The sequence below is a fragment of the Leucoraja erinacea genome, chromosome 26 (assembly GCF_028641065.1).
Source record: "Leucoraja erinacea ecotype New England chromosome 26, Leri_hhj_1, whole genome shotgun sequence".
NCBI classification, from domain to species: domain Eukaryota; kingdom Metazoa; phylum Chordata; class Chondrichthyes; order Rajiformes; family Rajidae; genus Leucoraja; species Leucoraja erinaceus.
Window position 1 is genome coordinate 22,104,303 of NC_073402.1, and position 26,228 is coordinate 22,130,530.

Consider the following 26,228-nt stretch of genomic DNA (forward strand, 5'->3'; position numbering starts at 1 on the left):
GACTATTAAAACCTGCAATGGGACCTAAATATTAGGTCCCATTGCATATCAAATATCCAAAATTGATTCATGCAAAATAGATTGCACAGGGAAACAGATGGTGTAAAACAAGTTGGGGGAAAAATGGTACCGATACTTGAGGAACAGTATTTATTAGTTCAAATATTTTCCTGCAAATAAAGTATTTATTTTCATGTCAGATTTGTGCATCTATATACTCTAGTTTAAATTTGTAATGAAATTCCATCCAGCATTTGTTGCAGGTAATGTGAATGTCAGAGAAGATAAAGATAAGGATTTTCAGAAAAAAATTGATTTAAACAGAATTGGATAACAAAGGAAAAAGACAAATAAACAACATCTGATGGCCAGAACAGTTTTGATATTATCTGTGGTAATATATCAATCTTTAATTATAAAGGTTATTAGTTACAATATACCAAACTTATTACATATCTTGGTCTTTTATAATTGGAAAAATTACATTTTTTAAAGCACTAGAAAAATTCACATCAGTTTTGCATCCTTTACAATCTTGCAGTGAGTTTCAATTAATTTTTTAACAGAAATTCACAATATTTATCCACACAAACCTAGAACACATTATTATTTGTTCTAAAATTAAATATAATGCATAAATATTCCTACAAAAATTAAAATACCTTATAACATAAAATAAAGTTATGTCCTCTCTTTATTCCAGCTCATCTCCAAGCACACCAGCACAGCATTAACACACAAATATTTTTTTCATTTAACTCTTCCATCTTGCAATGTGCAAAGCTATGTATAAAACACAAGTCAATTCAATGTATATATACTGTTATGCATTCAGTGCACAAAACCATGTAATGCATTGCACAAGTAACACTTAACATTTCATAAAATGATATAAGTAGATCTACTAATTATGAGGGAATTAAAATTACATTGCTCTTCGTAAACTCCACTGTTTTTCCCTTAGAGCTCATATTAGCTTTGAGTGACATGAATTTGACAGCACAAATGCACCAAGACAAAACAAAATCATTTAGGAATTATCTGTATATTGGATTCAATTCATAAGGAAATAATACTTCTTGATTAGGCCAGCATTTGGCATGTACTGATTTTCAAAATCCATATGCCAGAGGAAATTAATTAATCTACCAAAGGTACATGTCAAATGAAAAAAATAATTAATCTACCAAGGGTTTTAAAGAATGTCAACTTTAAAATGTTATTCCTGCATTATTATGTGACAAATAGGTACAACTACTGCAAAAATACAATATAAACCAAGAATCAAGCACAATGAATTGAAATGTAATATCAGTTAGTTTGCTGGATGCTATGCTTTCAAGACTCAAGGATGAAATAGCTAGAGGACCGTTGAATACTTAAACCCAGAGCTAACAAACAAAAGCAAAACAGTTACTGTTGAATTTTCTATTTTCCCATTCTCCATGCATCAAAGCTATGAGTTAGAATTCGATGTGCTTCAGATTATTGCTTATACTTCACATTAACCTGATGTGGGTCCTAAATGTTAAGGACCAACACAAAATGCACAGGGACAACACTTATTGAGTCAATACATGCACTTGTTAGGTCAGTGATTATTGACATTTTAATATATCCACCCGAGCCATTGTTGCATGTTGATAATTAAGTAACCTGATGAGATAACAGAATTGAACATTGTTCCACATTAAACAATGTTTCTCAAAATGTTCCTATGATTAGTTAAAAAGATAATTATTTTAGTTATCCCAAATCCATGATCTATATGACTAAGAGTGTTTCAATGATCCATTCACTTCATTGTAGTCAAGTTATTGTCAATCAATATCAAAATAATTTGTGTTTAGACTAAACTCTGTCCAGGATGTCTCACAGCATATTATCTTAATCAACAGAAAATATTCTGAATAGATCAATAACTATTTTGATAGCTTTGATTCAGTCCCAAGAAAATAGTGCAGACTGTTTAATTTTAATAGTGGGGAACTTGTAGAAACAATAATATGGAAAAAAAATTGTGGTGTCTTGGATTATTACCACAAGAAATCTTGGCAGAAGTAGGCCATGTCGCATCTCAAACTTGCCTCTCCATTCAAAAAGACCATTGGTCTTTCGACCTGAGCCTCAACACTTTACTGCCTATAACCCTCTTCTCTGCCTATTCTGGCTTTGAAGGACATGAGACTGAAGACATTACAGGAGAGATGTCTCATTACAGGATGGCCAAAGGGGGTTCACGGTTAAGCATGTAGCATGGATAAGCTGGAGTTGCCCATTTCAGTACAGAGAAGGATAAGATTTGGTCAAGATACTTACAATCATGAAAGCTTTAAATAAAATAGAGAAATTGTAGGGTCAATAATTTATTTGCAATGTGTTTTTATAGAACAACTAGTTGAGACTTGGGAATCAATGGCACAATTTATTAGTAACTTTCAATAGGGAATGTGATAACTACTTGAGAAGAAAAGCTCTGCACGGCTTAAAGCAAAGACCGAGAACGAGAATAGAACTAACTGCCCGTCAGTTCAGAAAAAAACAGTGCAGATTGGATGGATTCCATCTATTCTGCCTTGGAATCTAGTATGGAATTGAGCCTCAGCTAGAAAGACCCTGACTAGACCTACGCTTGGTCCTAATTTAGCTGATCTCCCTTGAAAACAAGAAGCTCTATCATTAAATATAGAATAATCCTAATCATCCATTCTTGAGAGCAGTGCTTTGTCTGAACACTTGTCAACTACTTATTTGAATTAATATTGATTGATAATAATATTGTACTGATGAATTTCATACTTCCTTTCATGATTACTGTTAAACGTATTGAAAGTAAATGAAGTGGACTTTAAATACTCCATCACACTATAGATTTTCCAATATCTGTCATTAAAGATACTAGAAGGTACATTAATGGGTCTGGAAACGTTGAAATAGATTTTAATGAGGAATGAGAGACAATGGAAGGAAATCTTGACTGACTTTAAAGAGTAATCTAGAGGTAAATTATATGTGAAGCAATGAAACTAAAAATCAAGATTATAATTTCTTGAATTATTTCTGACTATTCTTGAGAATAACCCATCTTCAGATACAACATCTGTATTCAGATGTTCTAGAAATAACACTGCTAAGCTTTGCATTTACTTATGTAGTCTCTTTGCAGACTCAAAATTCTATGGCTGATAATGGTAAAAATGGGCCATTGCACTTGCAATTTAAATGCATTATCGTGGCTTCAATTAATTTCAACTCCAAATTGTAATTCCAAAAGTGCCATATTAATATATACATAAAATAGGACAACACAGGAACAGGCCCCTTGGCCTATGCTTGTAACAACCATAATGCCAATCTAACTAATCTCATCTGCCTGCACATGGTCCACATCTCACTATTTCCTGCTAGTTCATGTATCTAAATGTCTCTTGTATTTGACATTTCCACCCTGGGGAAAAAAAATCTAACTTTCTATGACAGGGGCAGCTTAAGTGCAGAGGACATGGTTTTTTCTAGGTAAATTGTTGACCGTTTTTCACAGGCATGGACAGTTTTCATGATTTGGCTGACCTGTACTATTTGGAAAATACCATTTGTATTTTAATACTACAACCTTCACCAATGGTTTCCTTTCCAAGCAAATATGGTAGTTCTGAGGAGACAAGCAAGTACACCTGAAGGCGAAAGAATGGGCTCCCACTCTAAACAGTTTATTATTTGGTGGAACAGGATAAGGATTTACAAAAAGTTGTACAAGAATCTGGGTATGTGCGTCAACACCAAAGGAGAACAACCAAGTCAGAGAATTCAGCCCTTAAAATGAAGCAGTTTTTAAATCTTGCCATTTTGCCTCAGTTCCACCTCCCAAGTTTTCTCACAGGGTTGAATCAACTGTCAGCAGCTATCATTATTTTGAATATTCGAAATCTGGTTAACAATAATGAAATGCTAACTTATATTTGAAGTTTAAATAATTTGGATAAAGTAGGGTAGAGATTGACACAAAAATATTCCAGCACAGATGGATCCCATACCAGGAATGTGCAGCCACACACATGGCTGCAAAATAGTCCCTCCTATTAATAGAATGTCAGCCCTACCCATATTGATGATTAGCTTTAAAGTGCACTGAGATTAGGTGATGAGAAAGTTGAAGTAAGAGGAAAACTAAAGTGAACTCTAAACTGTTCAGGAGAGTATTTTTAAACAATCTCAAGTGAGGAGAGTATTAAAGGGTAATAGGACCAGGTAAGAGGTGGAGACAGGAAATGTTAAAGTGCATCGTGGCCAGATGATGGAGAGATTAAAGTGCAGAATCAAGATGAGTGGCAATTAAAGTGCAGAGGAGATGTTGTTTGAGTGTTAAAGTGCACTTATAGAAATATGCGGGGAGTATTAAAATGCAGAAAGAAGCTGAGTGGCATATTTAGGGACATGAGTATTTGTCTCCAGAGAAATGTACTTAACTGCAGACAAGTATTGGTGCTGACATGCCAAACTGAGTTTGTGGTGTGAATATGATGGAGTTGGGAGGCAAAGGGGTGTGAAATCAGAGCTCTGCACCTTTGAAGGTAGAGATGGAGAGAATTCTGGAAACATGTGTTTGTAACCCAGCCCGCCTCAGCACTGAGGAGACCAAGTTGCCTTCAGTGTCTCGCAGGACAATGTAGTACTACCCCTGAACATTAATGGGGAATGATCATCATCTTGTGCATTCCTGATGCAGAAATCACAACCGGGCTTATGGGTGACTGACTCACACTGAGAAGTTCGGTTAAATACCCAATTTTTGTGAAATGTTATGAAAATAGTCATTATCATTTTACCCCAGAAGAAAATATTGGGGGAAAAAATGCATTATTCGGTTAGCGTTTTAGTCTAGGATGAAATAAAATATTGATCTGCACTGAGACGCTGAAGAGAGTGTTAAAGTGTAGTAAAACACAGGAAGTGGCATATTAAAATTTTAAAAAAAATGACAGGGCAGCTATGTGAATGTAGACTCACGGAAAGCCAGGTCTTAACTGCAGAAACTATAGGAATGTCATATGAGAAAGCACAGAGAGAAAGGTGAGCAGAGTATTAAAGTGCAGGCAGGGACAAGGTGATCATAGTATTAAAGCTTAAACACCATTTGAGTGCTATATAAATGTTTAAACAGCAGGTGAATGCAGTATTATTACAATGAGATTAGATGAACAGGCAGAAAGATATAGACAGATGGGTATAGCATTGGAGAAGAGTGAAGTATACAGTCTCGCTTTAAATGAAAATTAGATAGGATCTATAATGGTATGTCTTCTCTAAGATAAAAGAAAAAAAATCTCACACTCATTAAATAGCTATTAAAATGCCAAGAAACTCAACTTGGGGAGTAGTAAACCAAACTAAGTGGAAGGTGTGATTTAGAAAAGAAAAAAGTATTGAACTTCATTCTGACTACAATAAGGTTCACACTTGGGTTTTGTTTATCTATTATAATTTGATTGCACATCCAGTGAATAGGACATTGACATGAGAAGCAGGCAAAAGGGTACAACTGATGGAAGAAGCGGATATGAGCTCCTCAGGCACTGGGAAAATGTGTTTCAACCAATTGGAACTGTGGTACACGGAAGGTGTGCCTGCTGCTAGTCATTGAGATCAATTATAATTATAAAAAGTGGGTAATATCATTCAAGATATTGGAATGAATATAAATGATCAAAGGTAATAAAAAGATGTTATTAAATCCTCAAACTTCAAAAGACAGAAATCTAAATAAAGCAGGAAATACTGGAAATGCTCAAGAACTCACGCAACATCTGCAGAATAAGAAACCAAGGCACCGTTTCAGCTGCTAATCTCTCATTGGAACACTTTGGTCAGACGTGTTTTTTTCCACTGACGCTGTTTGACACATTGATTATTTCCAAAAACACAACATTATGAAATTATTAACATTGAAGAGGATTTTTTGAGGAATTCAATGTCACTAATCGTTTAACACATCTGTGTTAAATACTAGAGCCCATATAAAGACTAAAGATATACACAAAGTGCTGGAGTAACTCAGCGGGTCAGGCAGCATCTCTGGAGAAAAGGAATAGGTGACGTTTCGGGTCGAGATCTTGTTCTGAAACTACTTCCATACACTTAGACATTAAATCATTTTGAATAAAAGAAATCCGCCGTTCTCTATCACAGTAACATAAAAAATGAAGAAGTTTTACAATAATTGCATTCATTTGCTAAATGACTAACCAAATGATCGCACAATTACATTCGTATTAATCTCTGGTAAAATGTACTTGCATCACAAACAATGAAACTGCAAACACATAAATGTGATCAGTAAAAAATCATTGCAACTATAAATGAGAAAAAAGCTGGAAGTGGACCAAAGCAGGGAACGTAATTGAATAGCCTATTTAGATCCTTAATGTGCAGCAATTTGTGAAGAATTTATGTCTTGATGTAGTCAGTCAGCCAGATTACGCTCAACAAATGTAATTGATTTGTATGACGAATTTACAGAACTTAAAAGGAAATACAAAATTGTACACTAGAATTGCAAAAGGTGTTTGAGAAAACACCTTATAAAAGACTTTTTTTACAAACATTAAGGCATGTGGTATTTAAAGGAATGCAATTACAGTCCCTCACAACACTTCAAAATCCTTAAAGCTGCTTATAGTGGGAAAACGCTGCTTAAAGTGGAAAAAGAGCATCTGGGATCATGCCAAAGTCCCACTAAGCAGCACTTCTGGCACATGAGGCACTTTCTGCCTTATCTGTGGAAGAGTCTGCAGTTCCCCCATTGGCCTCATCCATTACCACAGAACCTACAAAAGAAAGCAAGTCCCAATGGACTATCTAAGAAGAAGAATTTAAACAGTTTGAAAGTTGGCCCGGCACAGCAATGGGAAATAAATGGAAGGTTATTAGTTTCCTGCCAGTGCTACAAATACCCAGCGACAAAGAGACCACTTTAAAAGGAAGTAAAAGATGCCCGAGAATTTTTGCTCATATATATTCTGTGGCTACCCCTTTTGAAAAAAAGTTTTTTTGCACATTATCTGGTGTGTTTTCTATTATTCATTTTAGATTTAAAAAATATTAACAGCACTCGTATGGCACAGATGGAGGCAGGGTGTAATGATATTACAAAACCGGTCAATGGAAATAAATGTTAAATGCAATATTTTTCTAATTATAGATATAATTTCAGAATTCCTCTTTATATGAAAAATACTGTCACTAAGCTAGAGCAAAATAGATTCTAAACCGGATCTAAATCTATAGTTATGCACATTCTGGTACCTTGGAAACTGCTTAACTATTTTGTTTCTTACTCTACCAAGATACAGAAATGATTGTTGATGGTATTATTACAGTATTCTTTGAATACAAAAGATAAAGGCTTGTATCAACCTGTGTGATTTTAATAGCTTGTGCTTTGGGAGACAGGGCCACAAAATGGAACAATAAAAATGCAGTATCCACCTTCCACACAACATGCATCCCAAACCAACACCCACACCTCCTCGATTACATACTGCCAAGAAGTGGTAAAAAATAAAGTGGCTTCACCTACTAACATTCCATCACGGGCCATAAAAAAGCAATGAAAAGTCATATGGTGCTTTGGGATTGTCCATAGCATTCAATGTAGCAACAAAGAGCAAATGTGGTATCTGTTCAAGTCATTGGTAAGGCCACAGCTGTTGTGCCAAATATGGTTTTAGACCCATAATGGGAAGGGAAAAAAACTCTGTAAAGAGAATCCTGCATTTTACCTCAATGTTTCTTAAAATGGTAAGAGTTATGAAAAAAGGCATGACAAATTATTGAATGTTCTACTGGAACACAAAGGGCTAAGGGAGACCTAATAGAATTGTTATTCATTTATGGAAAGTTAGAGTTTAAGTAAAGAAAGATAGTTATCACTGGTTGGTGATGATTTGACAGAAGGGCAAGGTTTTATCATAGTTATAAGAAACTGTTACCCATATGGTGACTAAAGCATATTTTGAAAGGTGATTTGGTTTCCAGAGAATGGTGACATTCAAAAGGATTATCATCACTGAATCCCCCACTATATATCCTGGTGGTTACCATTGACCAGAAACTAAATATACAATGCGGCTACGAGCAGGTCAGAGACTAGAAATCCTGTGGTGAGTAACTCACCTTCTAACTCCCCCAAAGCGTTTCCACCATCTACAAGGTTCAAGTCAGGAGCGTGATGGAATACTCTTTACTTGCCTGGATGAATGCAGACTCAACACCACTCAAGGAACTCAACATTATGCAGAACATAGCAGCCAGCTTAATAGACATCCCATTCACAACCATTCACTCATTCCACCACCGACACACAGTAGGGACTGTCTGTACCATGTACTGGATGCCTTGCAGCAACTTAGACAGCATCTTCCAAACCTATGACCTAGAAGAACTAGGGAAGCAAAAGCACGGGAACACCACTACCTGGAAGTTATCTTCCAAGACACACACCCTCCTGACTGAGAAACATATTTCCATTCCTTCACCATTGCTGGATCTGAATACCCTCGTTAACAGCTTTGAGAATATGCCCACACCTCAAGAACAGCAGCAGTTTACAATGGCAGCTCACCCTTCTCAAGGGGAAATTTGGAATTAAATGCTGACTGCCCGCCATACCCACACTTATTGAATGAATGTAAACTATAAGTTGCACAGCAGCATAAGTTGATACCTCGTTTAAGAACTTCAATTTTAGGCAAAAAATGTTTCTTAAAAATATTTCTAGCATCTTTTCAGAAACAGTTCTCTGTCCAAGTGATTGCAAGCACACTGTTCATAGTATAGGACACTATGCAGCTTAGTTCACAACATTTGAAAAGCCTTTTGCATCACTATTCCCATTCTCAGCTCTTCTCTTCCCACTTCTCCTTTATTGGGCTACACTCTTCCATCTCTCACCTTTCCACCACCATTCCCCTCAAGTGTATAGCTCTCTCGCTTCAGCCTTACTCTCTGCCAAATACTTCCTGCTGCCCCTCAAATCCAGTGTTAGCAGACTTGTTGCCTAGGGTTTGACAGGACATTGAGATGGCAGGAAATGGTGGGTGGGACCTGGGGACAGGTAGGGGTGCGGGCACAAGGCTTTATGTCTGTAGCGCCCCAAATAGAATGCATATGGACATGGCCTAACACTGGATAAGCATCAGACCTTCTTCAAGTTAGTGATGGGCCTGGCATACAAGGCAACCAGGTGGGCCAAATGTGGCCAGCTGATTTTGCAACGCATAGTTTAGAAAGACTTATTGGTACGTAGACAGCAGCCTGGATCATATGTAACTCACATCCACTATTTGGACCCTTCAAGAAATTCCTTGAAAACCAAACATCTATAATTATTCAGTAATTGAAGTATAAAATTATACAAAGTATTTGAAATTGTAGTAGACAATGAACACTGACATTGGCCCAGTGAGCTGAAGATTCTTTACCAGTGTCATGTGAGACATGATCAAAACGTGTAGCTTGTAGATAAATTGCAAAGTAAATCAGGGTACGGGTAATCTCATGCACTAGGAAAAGACTCAGGGAGCTGAAAGATAACTTTTTTTGTTCTCCCACAACTGGCCTCATATTTTTAGCTGGTTGCCCCTCTCCCAGAAGATAAAATAGTTCTGGGTTGAGGAGAATGGGTAGGTCGTAATGCGCGATGTGTGGAATGTTGTGGATCGTTTCTATTGTCATTTCCATATGCTTGTAATTAGCCAAAATATTGATTCATGAATGACATCAGAAAACTGAACTTAATATATAAATGATATACAGTGAAACAGTATAAACATACAACTGGGATCAGAATGTAACTATGCAGAATAACCATGAGCAAGATAAATGGCATAATATACTGATATCATGATCAAATTGTACATGTAAAATGGATCAGAAATGTCAGGATGTAATATCTAATGAAAATGTCTATTGTTTTTGAGAGATGTGTGTAAAACCTGCCATTAGCAGTTATGATCATTAAATGGTACATTTGGATTGAATAACCTACAAAATTAATATTCCAATGTCATTATCAAATAAAATAGGTGGATTAAAAATATTACAGAAAATTCTGTTCCATTTTGTATAGATTGAAAAACAATGGAGTTAATATTGTAATATAAAAATATAAGCATTAAATTGTGACATTTATTTAGATACTGGAAAATTGGCTACGTATAAAATGGACAGCCAACTTGCTCCAACTGAAGAGGAGGTTCACTATAATATTTAATTTCCACCTTTTCAGTTCACTGGTTGACTAATTTACTTTATGTTATTGTCTGCGCTCCGACAGAATTGCTAAATGTTTAAAATAATAATTAACAAATGTGTAAAAGCAGCACACAAAGACATCTTATGCAGATACACAAACCAGTTTTCTTGCCAAAAAAACAGGGCATTATTATTGGATAATGGAACCTCGGGTACCCAGTTGATAATGTCAAAGCAATATTTTGTCAATTAAACCAGAGGTGCTAATATAATTATAAACATAAACAACCAAATATCCATTTACTTTGCTTTATACAGATACATGTTTTTTTTTATAAAATGAAAAAGGGAGTAAGTAAATACTTTACAGTAATTGTGTGAAATTTCAATCCTTTGGTTAAAATGAACAGTCAATTTGATGTTTGCATTCTCCCTCTGTTGAAACCTTGGGTATAAATGGTGTATTTCTGAGACTTGGCTTTAAAGGGTGGCCCACCACAAGCAGACAACAGGCCATGCAACTCCTCATAGAGGAAATCAATGTGTCCTGAACAGATCAAATACCACAACACATCAATTAAATTGCTGTCAACTAATTTCTACTTATGTCAATAAAGGTCCTTTACTGGAAAGGAAATTTATTTCAACCCCAAGGACTGATAAAGATTATCCTTTCTTCAGGATAGAATGTTTACTGATCATTTGTGATCACTTGTTCCTGTGTATTCCTGCGTATTACAGGTAGTGGATGGGCTTCTGTGTTAAACACCCAATGTTCTGGAGACAGCAATTCATCTTCAGAGAATAGCACGTAAAGGTACCTAGTTTTAGGAGGGAAATAAAGAGAAGGGTTAATTTGCAACCAGAAATATTTGTAAAGCAGAATGCTCTATTCTATGACATAACCATATTATTTCCACATTGCCATTATCTGAGTGGAAATGCAATTTAAACATTATGAGAGGGTTTCCAAAAAAATGATTTTCAATCGTTTGAATTACACGGTATCTATGTGAGAGTATCTGTTTGTCTTTGAGTGCATGTGCCTTTCAATGTCACATTTATAAATAATTTTCAGAGCCTAAAAAGTATCCCTGTAGGGGGCAGAGTAGGGTTTTCATTTTATGGTTTTCATGGTTTTCATTTTCATTGTTATGCTGATGATACACAGCTTTATGTGTCCACCAAGCCCACTTCTACTGTCCCCTCCAGTACTCTCACTGCCTGTACTGATATATAGATATGGATGACAAACAACTACCTAAAGCTCAACAGTAGTAAAAATGAGTTACTCCTCATTGGCTCTAAATCTACACTCTCAAAAAACAATATCTGTTCACTCCCCATTGCTGAAGCAATCATACCAGTCTCCACACAGGTTAAGAGCCTTGGTGTTATCTTGGACAGTACCCTTTCTTTCTCCGGTCATATAAACAATGTCTCTCGGATTGCCTTTTTCCATCTACGAAACATCTCCAGACTACTCCCTGCTTTAACACAACACTCCACGGAGGTTCTAGTCAATGCTTTGGTCACATCACGCATTGACTACTGCAATGCGATCTTGGCAGGCATCCCCAACAAACTTATTCATCGACTTCAACTCATCCAGAACTCTGCAGCACGGATTATCACAAGCACAAAGTCCACTAATCATGTCACACCCCTGCTGATCCAATTACACTGGCTCCCTGTGTCACAAAGGATTAACTTTAAAATTGTATTATTGACATTTAAAGCGCTTCTTAACCTTTCCCCAGTTTATCTCACCGACCTCCTTGAGACTTACACCCCCTCCCGTTCCCTGCGGTCTTCATCAGCAGGTCTACTGGCACTACCACCCATCAACCTCAGCACAATGGGTGCCAGGGCCTTCTCCCACGCTGCACCTAAACTTTGGAATTCACTACCCCCTCACATCCGCATACTGGACTCCATGACAGAATTCAAAACCGTTCTTAAAACCCATCTTTTTAAACTAGCTTACTCATTATAACTGCAACAACTGCATCTTATTTTATATCAATCTTAACTCGTTGTGCTATGCTTTGTTGCTTATTGTATGTTTTATTGTTGATTTTTTGTAATTACTGGTGCTTTGTTGCTTATTGTATGTTTATTACTGATATTGTGTGATGTAAGGTGACCTTGAGTGTCTTGAAAGGTGCCAATAAATAAAATGTATTATTTTTATTATTTATATATATTCAATACTTGTTTTAGTGAAGGGCTGCTTATATGTTCAAAATGAGGACCCACACAGCTTTTACTAATTTTACATATCTAATTTTCACATAGAAACACACATCTATACCAGGACCTGCCTTGTATTCCATCCTTATACAATAGCAATGGTTTGGGCTAGTTGCAGTTAGTCTGTCATTCTAGGCAGCTGTCAATTACAAATTCAATGCACATTTTTATGTGGTGATCATTTTTGAATTTGTTTATTATGCTGCAGTTTTCTCCTACTGAATGAAAATCGATAAGGTCGTGCCAATTTCTTGGGTGCTATAAGATCCATTAAAGTTCCAAGAAAGCATCAGCACATGCACTTTAGACTCAAAGTCTACTCGCTAGTTTACCACTGCTAACTGTTTGTTGAGTCTAAATGAAGTTATTTGGAATGTAATAAAATGCTTCACTGCTGTCCGGGACTTTTGCACAATCAGCTCTCCCCATACATGGGTGCACTGGTATACATTCTTCCAGGTACTGAGATTGACGGAGAAAGAACAGAAGCTATGCAGAGCATAGTATCTGCTATTATACAAGATTTATTTTCTCAGGTTCTAATTTCACTGAATTGACCTTACAGCAGAAAGTAAAAACAGTTCACTCCAAGCACCATCAAGACAGAGACAACCAAATAGACAGATGTTTGAAGGGTGTTTTTAAAGCCTCCTTGATGAAGAATAACATTCCACTAAATTATGCATTCACCTCACCTTTGCCTGCTCAAAACTCACAATGACATTCGTGAGAACCATTCATCAGATATTCAGAAACCCAGCATAAACACTAGAAGGAAATCATAGAAAGCAAGAAGGAATCCTGCCTGTCCTGTCAAGCACTTCCTGCATCACATGTGCCAAACTCTGAGGCTCCGATTGGCCTTTTCAGTCACCTTTAAACACTGGAAATGGACTCCAAAGGGTTGCCTTAGATGATAACTTCCTGGACAGTGCCAATCATGGATAAAACCGGTATAGTCCAATTCTGTTTAATTGTGGTATTCTTTGGATGAAATGCTGAGCCATGAATTGTTACAGATTTGGTGTTCTAAGCAGTTTATCCAAATGCATCAGTAGAAACCTACTTCAGTGTCTCTGCCAGGAAAAAGCTCTGCTGTACATCATCGTGATGTGGCAGGGAACTATAGACATCTCTTATTCCAGAAAATCCAGCCTCTACCCGACAGTGCTGCTCCAGAGCCTGTACAAATTAAAAATAGAGGCGAAATGTATCCTGTTAAATCATGCAGTTAGAGTCTTTAAGTATGCTTGTTCAACACACAGAGAAGTTCCCTGTTCTGAAAATTAGTACTGATTTAACAGATTCACAAAATGCATTGTTAAAAAACAAATTGAATGGTCTTCACGTACCTGTACTGCCTCCCAGCCCCACTCTCTGTATTTGGGGTCATGGGTAAATCGCCACAAATGCATGTAGGTCTCAACCACTTCGGGGCGCAGGATGTAATACTTATCATTCATTCTGGTAGCAACAGCATCGGCACCACCATCGAAACGAAATGCTTCAGGACCAAGTTTAGTTGCTAAAAAAAACAATAAGTAGTTGTACGTTCAAAAAAATTACAACATTAAAATAATATTGCTTAAATGAGTATGTAATTTCACTGAAGAATTAGAATCACTGATCCATCAGGATTTCTCCCCCAGTCTCATCCTCTCTAGATTGATTCATTTCTAACAGCTTCCATGACTTAATGGACTCAATTCTTTCATTTACGCACTTTAAACTATCTTCCTCTGAGCTTGCACACTCCATGCACTAAGGACCAATCCCAACAATGTTATCAAACCTGGTATTATTATTATTGAATACCAAAATTATCCCTACCATCTGAGGGATGAACCCCAGCACCCAGACCCACCTTATGACACTTCTGGATCACACTCCTATCCCTGAATACCAGGTTCCAAGACAACACTGACCTTATTTCACCAAGATGTTCCCTCGAAGCATCCAACCTCCTAGATCCTTAACGTGCACAACCTGCTTTAATACCTTCCCCAAATCAGAACATAAAGTTTCAGCCTGTTCTTGTCTCAAAGTGAATACGAGAATATGATTGGAACTGCAGCATGTGGCATGCATTAGTGTTGAATGAGCCTTGACTTCCTAATCTAAAGAGGATTTCATGGAAGCCATGGGATTAAGGCATAGTTGTGATGCCTTAGACCACATATGAATTATTAAAGAGGTATTCGTGGTTTTCAAGCGCATTAAGCTGGATAAATGCCTAGGGCCTGACGGAGTGCATCCTCAGACCTTGTGGGATGTTTGGGAGGAAATTGAGGAAGCCTTTGCAAGGATATTTCACTCATCTTTAGCCACAAGTGAAGTTCCAGAAGACTGGAGAGCAGCTAATGTCGTACTGTTGTTTAAAAAGAGCAACAAGGACAAGCCTGGGAACTACAGGCCAATGAGCCTGATGCCAGTGGTGGAAAGGCTGTGGAAGGGATTCTCAGGGACAGGATCATTAGCATTTGGTCAGGCAGGGACTGATTAGGCATAGTCAGGATGGCTTTGTGCATGGGAAATCAGTCTCGTAAATGTAATACTACCACTAACCTTCAAGGCATTGTACACTTTTTCTTTATGTTAGATACCATTCTTACCCGTAATCCATTTTTACTCGACTTTTGGCAACTTGTGGCCTCATATCATTGTAATTCCCTTTATTTATATTTTAAAGACCAAATTCAGTGGTAGGCTTTTCATCCTCAAATTTGAAATTCTACCATGGCAATCATTGCTTCCGAGAGTATCCTTGTGAATTAATTAATTAATTATCCAGTGTTATTACAAAATACTAGAATAGCCTGTTACCTGTTTGGTTTTTCGACCCATTGCACCAACAAAACATTCTAAAAAATTGTATAAATATTCTAGGAACACAACCTCAATGCTACCGTTGCAATTTGCTTTGTCCAAAGTAAATGATGACTAGAATCGCCCATAATTATTGCAGTACCTGTCTTACAAACCCTCAATATTTCTCGATTAATGTTTTGTCATAATGTAACCACTGTTAGTCGGTCAATATGTTGCTCCTACCCATAATTTCCAACCCTTATTAACACTTATCTACACCCACACCTGTCCATATCTTGAGTTTCTGAACGAGTATCATTCCTCACCATCACACTGATCTTTATTAACAGATGAACCCCGCCTTCTTTTTATTTCTGTTTATCCTTCTAAAATATCAAATACAGTAAATTTTTGTTGGCTGGCCTGTCCGCTTTATCCAAAATCCGTATGAAGAGGTCCATTAAAACGAAGGTTTACTCTTCGCTGAATATTTAGTTCCCATCATTAATCATTTTCCCATCACGCAGATTACAGGTTAGATTACAGTTATTTCGTTTTGTGACGGATAAAAATAATCTACTACTGCAGTATATTGGCTATGTGCAATATAATAAATGCAATCGCGAGAAGTAACAAAAAGGAATTTTCTATAAACATAATGATTTATTTGTAAAAAAATCCTTTATTCATTTTCTGACTGGTATCATCTGTTGTTAAATACTAATACATTTATTACCCTGTGTAACAAAGAACTGCAGATGCTGGTTTAAATCGAAGGTAGACAAAAAATGCTGGAGTAACTCAGCAGGTGAGGCAGCATCTCTGTAGAAAAGGAATGGGCGACGTTTCGGTTCGAGACTGAAGAAGGGTCTCGACCCGAAACGAGTTGGAAGAAGGATCTCAACCCGAAACATTGCCCATTGCTTTTCTCCAGAGATGCTGCCTCGCCCACGTTTATTACCCTAGTCAGTGGAATGATTTTGAGGAATAAATCTCTCACCTGAACGTTGGTATGATTCATGGCAGGTGGCAGTGATTTCTGCAGCCAATTCCATATAGTGTTTAGACTGATCTCCTGGTGCATCATCAGCTCCCATGGCTAACATCCCTCCTGAAAAACATGCCAAGTGCCCCATTTTATGGTCCAGTATGCCACCTCTCCATTCTGCAATATAAGTCAAACCACTGGCAGACTTCCTTACTAGGTTTGTCTCTATAGCCTGCAAAAGTACAGAGAACAGTCAATAGTTAATGCTGAATTGCCTGCCATTCAAATGAATACATCTGGCATTACATGGTTGCAATGATTATATATCAAGCTTTTGAGCTCAAGTTCTTCTAAACGGCTGTTACAGAGTAACTACTTTTTGTAGCAACTAAAAGTTGCAATAAGAAATAAAGATGTAACCAAATGTAACATTATTATAATTGTTGTAAGGAATGAAACATAGTACCAAGCTATATCACATTTAAAGTAACCAATACCGCAATAAATCCTTTGAAATTGTATTTTTTATTAACAAGGTTAATAATAACTAGATTATTTCTGGAGGCAGCAGTATAAAAGAATAAGAATGCACATGTAAATAAATAGTCAGAGCAAGGAGAAATGACAAGATAAAATTAAAAATAAACAAAGGAGAAACAGAAAAGGCAATTCATTCTCGATTAATGTCAGTGAAAATGGAAATGAAATAGCTAAATTTGCTTCATGTTTGTAAATGCATGGACTGTGATGAATAAGGCCAGTGAACTGAGGCACGGATAACTGCACGGGAATATGATGTGGTGGCGATAACAGATACTTGCTTCAAAACTGGCAGGACCAAGGTATTAGATATTTTTGTACAGTTTACTGGAAAGACAGGAAAGAGAAGAGGACAGGTAGCAGCGATGAGGGAATATTTCAATGTTGGACAGAGAGGATTTGTTTGATTAGACCAGGAAACAGTAGAAAGAACACCGTATTCCAGGAGCATTCCACAGGTGACCAATGAGTGGGAGCTACATTTAAGTGAAAATGTTCAGGGAGATCATGAAAATTGTTGGATAATTGGGATGGAATTCTTTAATTATCCCAATGTAAACTGCAATAGTACATGTTCTGGGTGGAGAAGATGAAGAATTTATAAAATATATTTCGAGAGTAATTTTATAGAAGGATCAATCCAAAATGAAAAGTAATTAATCGGAAGATTAATCAATTTGAATAGAATGATATGGCTCAGGTAAATGTTTTTCAGGTAAACAATGTGCCACCTTTATGGAACAGACAGTTCAGGCACATTTACATGAGCGAAAAGGAGACCAAACAAGTCCAGAAATCCCTGGGTAACAAAAGACAGCAGAGGATGAGACCAAATAAGTCTCTGTATGATAAGTATGGGGTTGTATGTACCAGCAGGAAATGTATAAGTTAAGGTAAACTAGCAGAATCTGTTAAAGGTTAGTCATGATTTGATAGCAATTTTATTGCAATTTTTGATGAGGTAGCAGATGATAATGCAGTCAGTGTGGAGTGTGTGGACTTCAAGAAAGCTTTTGATAAACAAGATTATCACAAAGTTGAAGCACAAAGCATTAAAGCAGTGCTCATAGCATGGATACAATAACTAACTGAAACCTTTAAATGTATCTCAATTCCTCAAGAATTTAAAGCTCTCCTACCATCTCTTTGTTTTCACTATCTTTCTATTTTCCTATTTGCTGATAGTAATACTGATTGGGTGTACTTCAGTATTTAGTACATTGGTTTACTACACTGTGATGTCTTGCTCAGTTCCCCATCAGCTGCACTGTAAGACTGTAAGACATTTTATTCTTTCCATCTATAGGAGCATGACCTCCAGCAATGCCACCTTCCCCTCAGAATATCCTGGAGGAACAACGTGGCATCTTTGACTCCATCACCAAGGAGACCACATATCATTATGAAAGAATGTCCAAGATACCAGAAATGCCTATTTGCTCCTCTAACTACTGCATCCCCGGTCCCATTCAACAGAATCATACTTGACACAGATTTTGCTTTGATTGTATTCCTACGAGGAATCAAAGTCTTCACCAGTAATTAGAGTTGAATGCCCAGTAAAGCCTATGAAACACTAATGGGCCTCCTACATGATCTACCATTCTCCAGACTACTTAGTGATCCTTTTTTGCCAGCGGACTATTTTGATGTTGATTGACATATTACTTGTATAACAATTAGCCTTTTTGATATAGTAACTGCTGCTCAATGTCTAAAATCCGAATTCTTTCAGTGGATGCTACCTTCTGAATGTGTGGTTCTACAGGGACATCCCAGATTCCCACACGTGTTCAATGGAACAATAGAGCTCTTCCATGTGCACAAATCCACATTTAAAAAAAAAATCCAACACTCTCTCAGCCCCATACTTAACAGACCTATTTAATTATTAATTTAGTTGTCATTTTCTTCCACATTGGTGGCCGATTAGGAAGAGGGGAGATGCAACGAGACCTGCGTGTCATGGTACACCAGTCATTGAAAGTAGGCATGCAGGTGCAGCAGGCAGTGAAGAAAGCGAATGGTATATTAACATTCATAGCAAAGGGATTTGAGTGTAGGAGCAGGGAGGCTCTGCTGCAGTTATACAGGGTCTTGGTGAGACATATTACACACCGGGAGTATTGCGTACAGTTTTGGTCTCCTAATCTGAAGAAAGACATTTTTGCCATAGAGGGAGTACAGAGAAGGTTCACCAGACTGATTCCTCGGATGTCAGGACTTTCATATGGAGAACGACTGGATAGACTCGGCTTATTAAAACTTACAACATTTTTAAGGGGTTGGACAGGCTAGATGCAGAAAGATTGTTCCCGATGTTGGGGAAGTCCAGAAAAAGGGGTCAAAGTTTAAGGATAAAGGGGAAATCTTTTATGACCGAGATGAGGAAAACATTTTTCACACAGAGTGGTGAATCTCTGGAATTCTCTGCCACAGAAGGTAGTTGTGGCCAGTTCATTGGCTATATTTAAGAGGGAGTTAGATGTGGCCCTTGTGGCTAAAGGGATCAGGGGATATGGAGAGAAGGCAGGTACAGGATACTGAGTTGGATGATCAGCCATGATCAGATTGAATGGCGGTGCAGGCTCGAAGGGCCGAATGGCCTACTCCTGCACCTATTTTCTATGTTTCTATACTCGCTAGAATTTAGAAGATTGAGGGGGGTCTTATAGAAACGTACAAAATTCTTAAGGGGTTGGACAGGCTAGATGCAGGAAGATTGTTCTCGATGTTGGGGAAGTCCAGAACAAGGGGTCACAGTTTAAAGATAAGGGGGAAATCTTTTAGGACCGAGATGAGAAAAACATTTTTCGCTAAAGGGATCAGGGGGTATGGAGAGAAGGCAGGTACAGGATACTGAGTGGATGACCAGCCATGATCATATTGAATGGCGGTGCAGACTCCTGCCCCTATTTTCTATGTTTCTATGTTTCATCATTTAGCACTAACTGTATTTATTTTTAATACTGAGCAATAACTTAATAAGAGGAATATACATGATGGGATAATATATGTAGAGAGGTGTGTGTGTGTGTGTGTGTGTGTGTGTGTGTGTGTGTGTGTGTGTGTGTGTGTGTGTGTGTGTGTGTGTGTGTGTGTGTGTGTGTGTGTATATATATATATATATATACATATATATATAGAAGGCAGACACAAAAAGCTGGAGTAACTCAGCAGGACAGGCAGCATCTCTGGAGCGAAGGAATGAGCAATGTTTCGGGTCAAGACCCTGCTTCAGACAGATGTCAGGGGAGGGACAAAGATAGAATGTAGTCGGAGACAGTAAGACTGGTGGAAGAACTGGGAAGGGGGAGGAGAAGGGGAGAGAGGGAAAGCAAGGGCTATTTGAAGGATCAGCAGATACAATAGATGAGGTTGGAGGAGGTGCAAGTGAACCTCTACCTCATCTGGAAAGACTGTTGGGGTCCTTGCATGGAGTCTTGTAAAGGGGGGGGGGGGGGGGGGGGGGGGGGGGGGTGTAAAGGGACAGGTGTTGCATCTCCTGCGGTTGCAAGGGAAAGTACTTGGGGTGGTTTGGATGGGAAGCGATGTGTTGACCAGGGGGTTGCGGAGGAAATAGTCTCTGCTGAAAGCAGAAAGGGGGTGGCGATGGGAAGATGTGGCCAGTAGTGGGATCCCGTTGGAGGTGTCGAAAATGTTGGAGAATTATATGCTGTATGCGATGGCTGATGGGGTGGTAGGTGAGGACAAGGGGGTGGCTTTGTTCTTGTTGCGAATAGGGGGAGGGGGAGCAAGAGTGGTGCTGCGGGATATCAAAGAGACCCTAGTGAGAGCTTTTGGGACAAAGACCTATCATTTGTTTATTTGCCTCTGTACTCCACAATTTGAGATTTGTAATAGAAAAAAAAAATCATATGTGGTTAAAGTGCACACTGTCAGATTTTATTAAAGGGTATTTTTATACATTTTGATTTCACCATGTAGAAATAACAGCTGTGTTTATACAGAGTTCCCCCAATGTTTGGGACACATGGCTTCACAGGTGTTTGTAATTGCTCAGGTGTGTCTCTTTAATGCATGTATAAGAGAGCTCTCAGCACCTAGTCTTTCCTCCAGTCTTTCCATCACCTTTGGAAACTTTTATTGCTGTTTATCAACATTAAATACCAAAGTTGTGCCAATGAAAGTCAAAGAAGCCATTACGAGACTGAGAACAAGAATAAAACTGTTAGAGACAACAACCAAACCTTAGGCTTACCAAAATCAACTGGTTGGAACATCATTAAAAAGAAAGAGAGCACTGGTGAGCTTACTAATCGCAAAGGAACTGGCAGACCAAGGAAGACCTCCACAGCTGATGACAGAATTCTCTCTATAATAAAGAAAAATCCCCAAACACCTCTCCGATGGATCAGAAACACTCTTCAGGAGTCAGGTGTGGATTTGCAATGAACAGAAATACAGAGGCTACACTGCAAGATGCAAGCCACTGGTTAGTCACAAAAATAGGATGGCAGGTTACAGTTTGCCAAGAAGTATGTAAAAGAGCAACCACAGTTCTGGAAAAAGGTCTTGTGGACAGATGAGACAAACATTAACTTATATCAGAGTGATGGCAAGAGCAAAGTATGGAGGAGAGAAGGACCTGCCCATGATCCAAAGCATACCACTTCATCTGTGAAACACGGTGGTGGGGGTGTTATGGCCTAGGCATGTATGGCTGCTGAAGGTACTGGCTCATTTATCTTCATTGATGATACAACTGCTGATGGTAGTAGCATAATGAATTCTGAAGTGTATAGACACATCCTATCTGCTGAACCCCATTGAGAATGTATTTTATATGCTAAAGAGAAAACTGAAGGGGACTAGCCCCCAAAACAAGCAGAAGCTAAAGATGGCTGCAATACAGGCCTGGCAGAGCATCACCAGAGAAGACACCCAGCAACTGGTGATGTCCATGAATCGCAGATTTCAAGCAGTCATTGCATGCAAAGGATGTGCACATGTGATTTTTTTCTAATACAATTCTCACATTGTGGAGTACAGAGGCAAATAAATAAATGATGGGTCTTTGTCCCAAACATTATGGAGGGTGCTGTGTGTGTGTGTGTGTGTGTGTGTGTGTGTGCGTGTGTGTGCGTGTGTGCGTGCGTGTGTGTGTGTGTGCTCATAAACAAAATGATCTTCCAATGCTTCAAGCTTTCATGAATTCACAACTAAATTTGCTAGGTTCCACAGGAATATTTCAAGGATTTGAGAAGTTCTGTACCTGTAAAGCCTCGTAATACATAGTTTTAGCTTCTTCATCAGTTTTGTCAGACATAAGCCAGGATTTGATCAAATATTCATAGAAACTGTCCCCAAGTCCACCAATGGATACATGATCTAGAAAATAGAAATAATGAAAGGCATAGTTAGTTATCAGGTATAGGATTTTGCCCCACTTTGTTATTATGCGTGAAAAAAGATTACTAGTTCTTTATAATCTAACTAAAATACCGCTGCAAAAATAAACCAGTTGATTCTGAGAAGTGAATCATGTTGAAACATCCTCCCTTATAACCTGCTGGACGAATGTACTGCCATTTTATTTGTCTACAAAATGTATCTCAACACAAGTTTTACTCACTAAACTCCATGTTTCCTTTATGCAAAACTAGAAACATCTCCTAGCTCCTGGAGTCGGTGTTTTTAGGACAATACTTTCCTGGTAGATCAAACCACTCACATTGCAATTAGTCTCTCTGATGTAATACAGTAATAGCAGCTGCTGCTCAATGTCTAAAATCTGAGAAACACCATTAAAACTGTTCCAATCTCATCCTTCACCTCATGAGCACTTACCTGGTATCATCCTGACTGCTTCCTATTCCAGAGCTTCAAATGGTGTAGGTTTACAGAGCCCCTGTGAAGCAAATGACATGGCTACAAAAGAAAGCCATGCTACACTACAACGGTGTCCATCAAAATACTTGGAATTGCCCTAACAAGCTCAAGCCAACCTTGAGTATATAATATTTGTTATGTGATTAGTCTAAAAGAAAGAAAGACTTGCATTTATATACTGCTTTTCAGGACCTCCGAGGAGTGGGAGATTGCAACCTTCACGTGGTCCTGTTTCAACAAATGCAATCAACCCGGCGTGATCAAATAGACCAAGTTGTCCGACAACTTTAGGCTATGCACACCATATGCAAGAAGAAGAAGAAGGACCTCCGAGAGCTGAAAGAACCTCATAATCAACAAAGAACGTCTTAAAAATGGTTGCAGTCTTCATGTTGATAACCACAACACCCAATTTGAATATACCAAAGTCCTATAGGAAGCAGAGCACTAGTAACTATATAATTATGTTGGTTGAGGATAAATATTGGTCAGGCCATCAGGGAGAATTTTCCTGCTCCATTTTTAAACTGGGCCATAGGATGATTTAAATTCACAAATCTGGGCCAATAAATACTAAAGTATGGTATCAATTCCCTAAATGTTGTACATTTGGAAAATCAGGATAGGATGTTTTATTGCTCATTAAGTGATTCTAAACAGTACGGAAATTCTGTTTTAAAATTCTTATACAAACTTTCTAGTGTAATAATGTTTTCTTCATTGCTTAATGAACAAGATGAATTAGTAACCTTACACAAAACTGCAGTTATAATCTGAAATAATTGAATTTCATATTTAAGACAAACATGAATGGTGTTCAAATCTAGACCTAAATTAAAACAAAATCAACTACATGTATATGACTAAGGCACCTGGAAATTGGATTAATAGATACAATGGCAAGAATAACATCTTCCAGGAAAAGTGATCCAATGATAGCAACTAAATATAGTATCAAATCAAAAGAGACATAAAGCAGCGCAAAACACGTTGGGGAAGGTTTCAGACATCAAAATATGATCATGAAATGTAAAAAAGGAAGAGTAATCCAAAAACAACTCAATACTCGCGTACAATTTCATCATTGCCTTTTCGACATTAATCCCTTCACAATAAAAACTGGCATACTGCTTGATTTCCAAGATGCTTATTGCATATGAGCAATTCAAGCTATTCAAGGACACCAGGGGCCCTTTGAATAGCAATAATTAATTGTCTCTTAACTTTTAAAATATATTCCATTGTCCTCGGAAAGGAATAACTGCATAACCCTAAATTATTTTTGCCATCTTGCCCATTCAATTGACATATACGCATGATTGGGGTGTTATGTTCCAAGTGTTATGGGAAAATTGTGTTCCTAAAAAATCGTTGTGTTGCAATTTTCCATAATGCAGTCACATCATCTGTGCATACATCAAAAAATGCAAAGACATTCAAAAGGTGGAGTTATTGACAATGCATAAAACTGAACTGACGGGGGTTTTCTCAAATGATGAGAGGTTGAGTAATATTAATGTTCAATGGGATCAAAATATTTATGTGCAGAAATACTGAGAGGCAAGATGAAATACGGGAGCAAATGGTATGTTGGCTTTTAACATGCGAAGAATTGAGTACTGGAGTAATGTTACACTAACATAGAAAATAGGTGCAGGAGTAGGCCATTCGGTCCTTCGAGCCATGGCTGATCATCCAAAATCAGTACATCGTTCCAGCTTTTTCCCCCATATCCCTTGATTCCTTTAGCCCTAAAAGCTAAATCTCTCTCTTGAACACATCCAGTGAATTGGCCTCCACTGCCTTCTGATGTAGAGATTTCCACAGATTCACAACTATCCGGGTGAAATGTTTTTTTCTCATCTCAGTCCTAAATGGCCTACCCCTTATTCTTAAACTGTGACCCCTGGTTCTGGACTCCCCCAATATCGGGAACATTTTGCCTGAATCTACCCTGTCCAATCCTCTAAGAATTTTATGTTTCTATAAGATCCCCTCATCCTTCTAAATTCCAGTGAATATAAGCCCAGTCGACCCATTCTTTCAACATACGTCAGAATTGACCTGGTGAACCTACACTGCCCACCCTCAATAACAATAATGTCCTTCCTCAAATTAGGAGACCAAAATTGCACACAATACTCCAGGCACGGTCTCACCAGGGCCCTGTACAACTGCAGTAGGATCTCCTTGCTCCTAAACCCAAATCCTCTCGCAATGGCCAACATGCTATTGGCTTTCTTCACTGCCTGCTGCACGTGCATGCTTATTTTCAGTGACTGATGTACAAGCATACTCAGGTCGCGTTGCACCTTGTCCTAATCTGACACCATACAGATAATAATCTGCCTTCCTGTTCTTGCCACCAAAGCGGATCTCTTCACATTTAGCCTCATTGTACTGCATCTGCCATGCTTCTGCCCACCCACCCAACCTATCTAAGTCACCCTGCAGCCTCATGGCATCCTCCTCACAGCTCACATTGCCGCCCAGCTTTGTGTCATCCGCAAACTTAAGAGATATTACATGTCTAAATCGTTAATATATATTGTAAACTAATATTAGACTAGGTAGATACAGCCTCAATGAGACCACACCTGGAAATTGTATAGCTTTTATCTCCTTCTCTTAAAAAGGATTTGCGATTGAGGCGAGTTCAACAAAGATTCATTCAACTGGGTCCTGGCATGGAATGGTGAGCTTGAGGAATGGGGATGCATTAAATAGTCAAGGCCAGTACATTCAAGAGTTAAAAAGAATGAAATGAGATCTCATAGAAATCTACAAATTCTTGCTGGACTTAAACAAAAAAGGAGGATGATTCTCCTGGCTGAGTTGTCTGGAACCAAGAGTCCAGTGCTTGTTAGCCTTTTATAACTGAGATGAGATTTTTTTTTCACACGAGGTTTGGTAAATCTATGGAATGCTTTGGATGTTTCGAAGACATTCATTCAGTTCATTCAAAACAGATTTTTGGGGATTAATGGAATTCGGCAACTTAATACAGGAAAATAGCATTGATAACTTGGATGAGTTGGGTTGAAGGGAGTGGTTTTGTGCTATGTAACTTCACGATTCTATGACATACAATAATAGCTGTTATCTTAGTGAATCATAGGGGAGAAAACAGAAAGAATCTATTTATTTGAAATAATTAAAACATTGTATATACATGATTGCCCTTCACCTGTACCTGATAATTACAATGTCATAAAGTACTAAAGGGATTTGTCAAATGCAACTTTTTTTTAAATGTTGCTGACCACTATTTAAACAGTTTCTGATTTTATCAAGTACTGAGTTGGTGTAAGCAAACTTAGAAACAGTAGGTAAAAAGTCATGGGTGTTGCACGGAATGGCAATTTGGGTAAAAATGAACTGAGTGGGTTTGAAAGAGACAGAAACAACATTCTTTCTACCACCTCTGCCTCATTCCAATGGCCTCTGCCTGTCTGCCAGCCAGAGCAGATTGCTGTCACTCGTGCTAGAATGCTATAAGATCATTCCTCGGTCCCCTGTGCTCCAAAGAATAAAG

General features: G+C 38.1%; 1 protein-coding gene across 1 annotated transcript in view; it reads right to left on the bottom strand.

The window, feature by feature from the left end:
- Positions 1-374: 374 nt before the first annotated feature.
- LOC129709790 (mannosyl-oligosaccharide 1,2-alpha-mannosidase IA-like) overlaps positions 375-26,228 on the bottom strand; it is an 86,793-nt gene continuing 60,939 nt past the window's right edge. The window contains exons 8-12 of the mRNA XM_055656380.1: positions 22,077-22,192; positions 16,313-16,532; positions 13,857-14,029; positions 13,571-13,686; positions 375-11,072 (exon numbers count right to left, since the gene is read on the bottom strand). Of these exons, the coding sequence (XP_055512355.1) occupies positions 10,943-11,072; positions 13,571-13,686; positions 13,857-14,029; positions 16,313-16,532; positions 22,077-22,192 (755 nt within the window). The 3' untranslated portion in view covers positions 375-10,942. The remainder of the gene's footprint in view (positions 11,073-13,570; positions 13,687-13,856; positions 14,030-16,312; positions 16,533-22,076; positions 22,193-26,228) is intronic.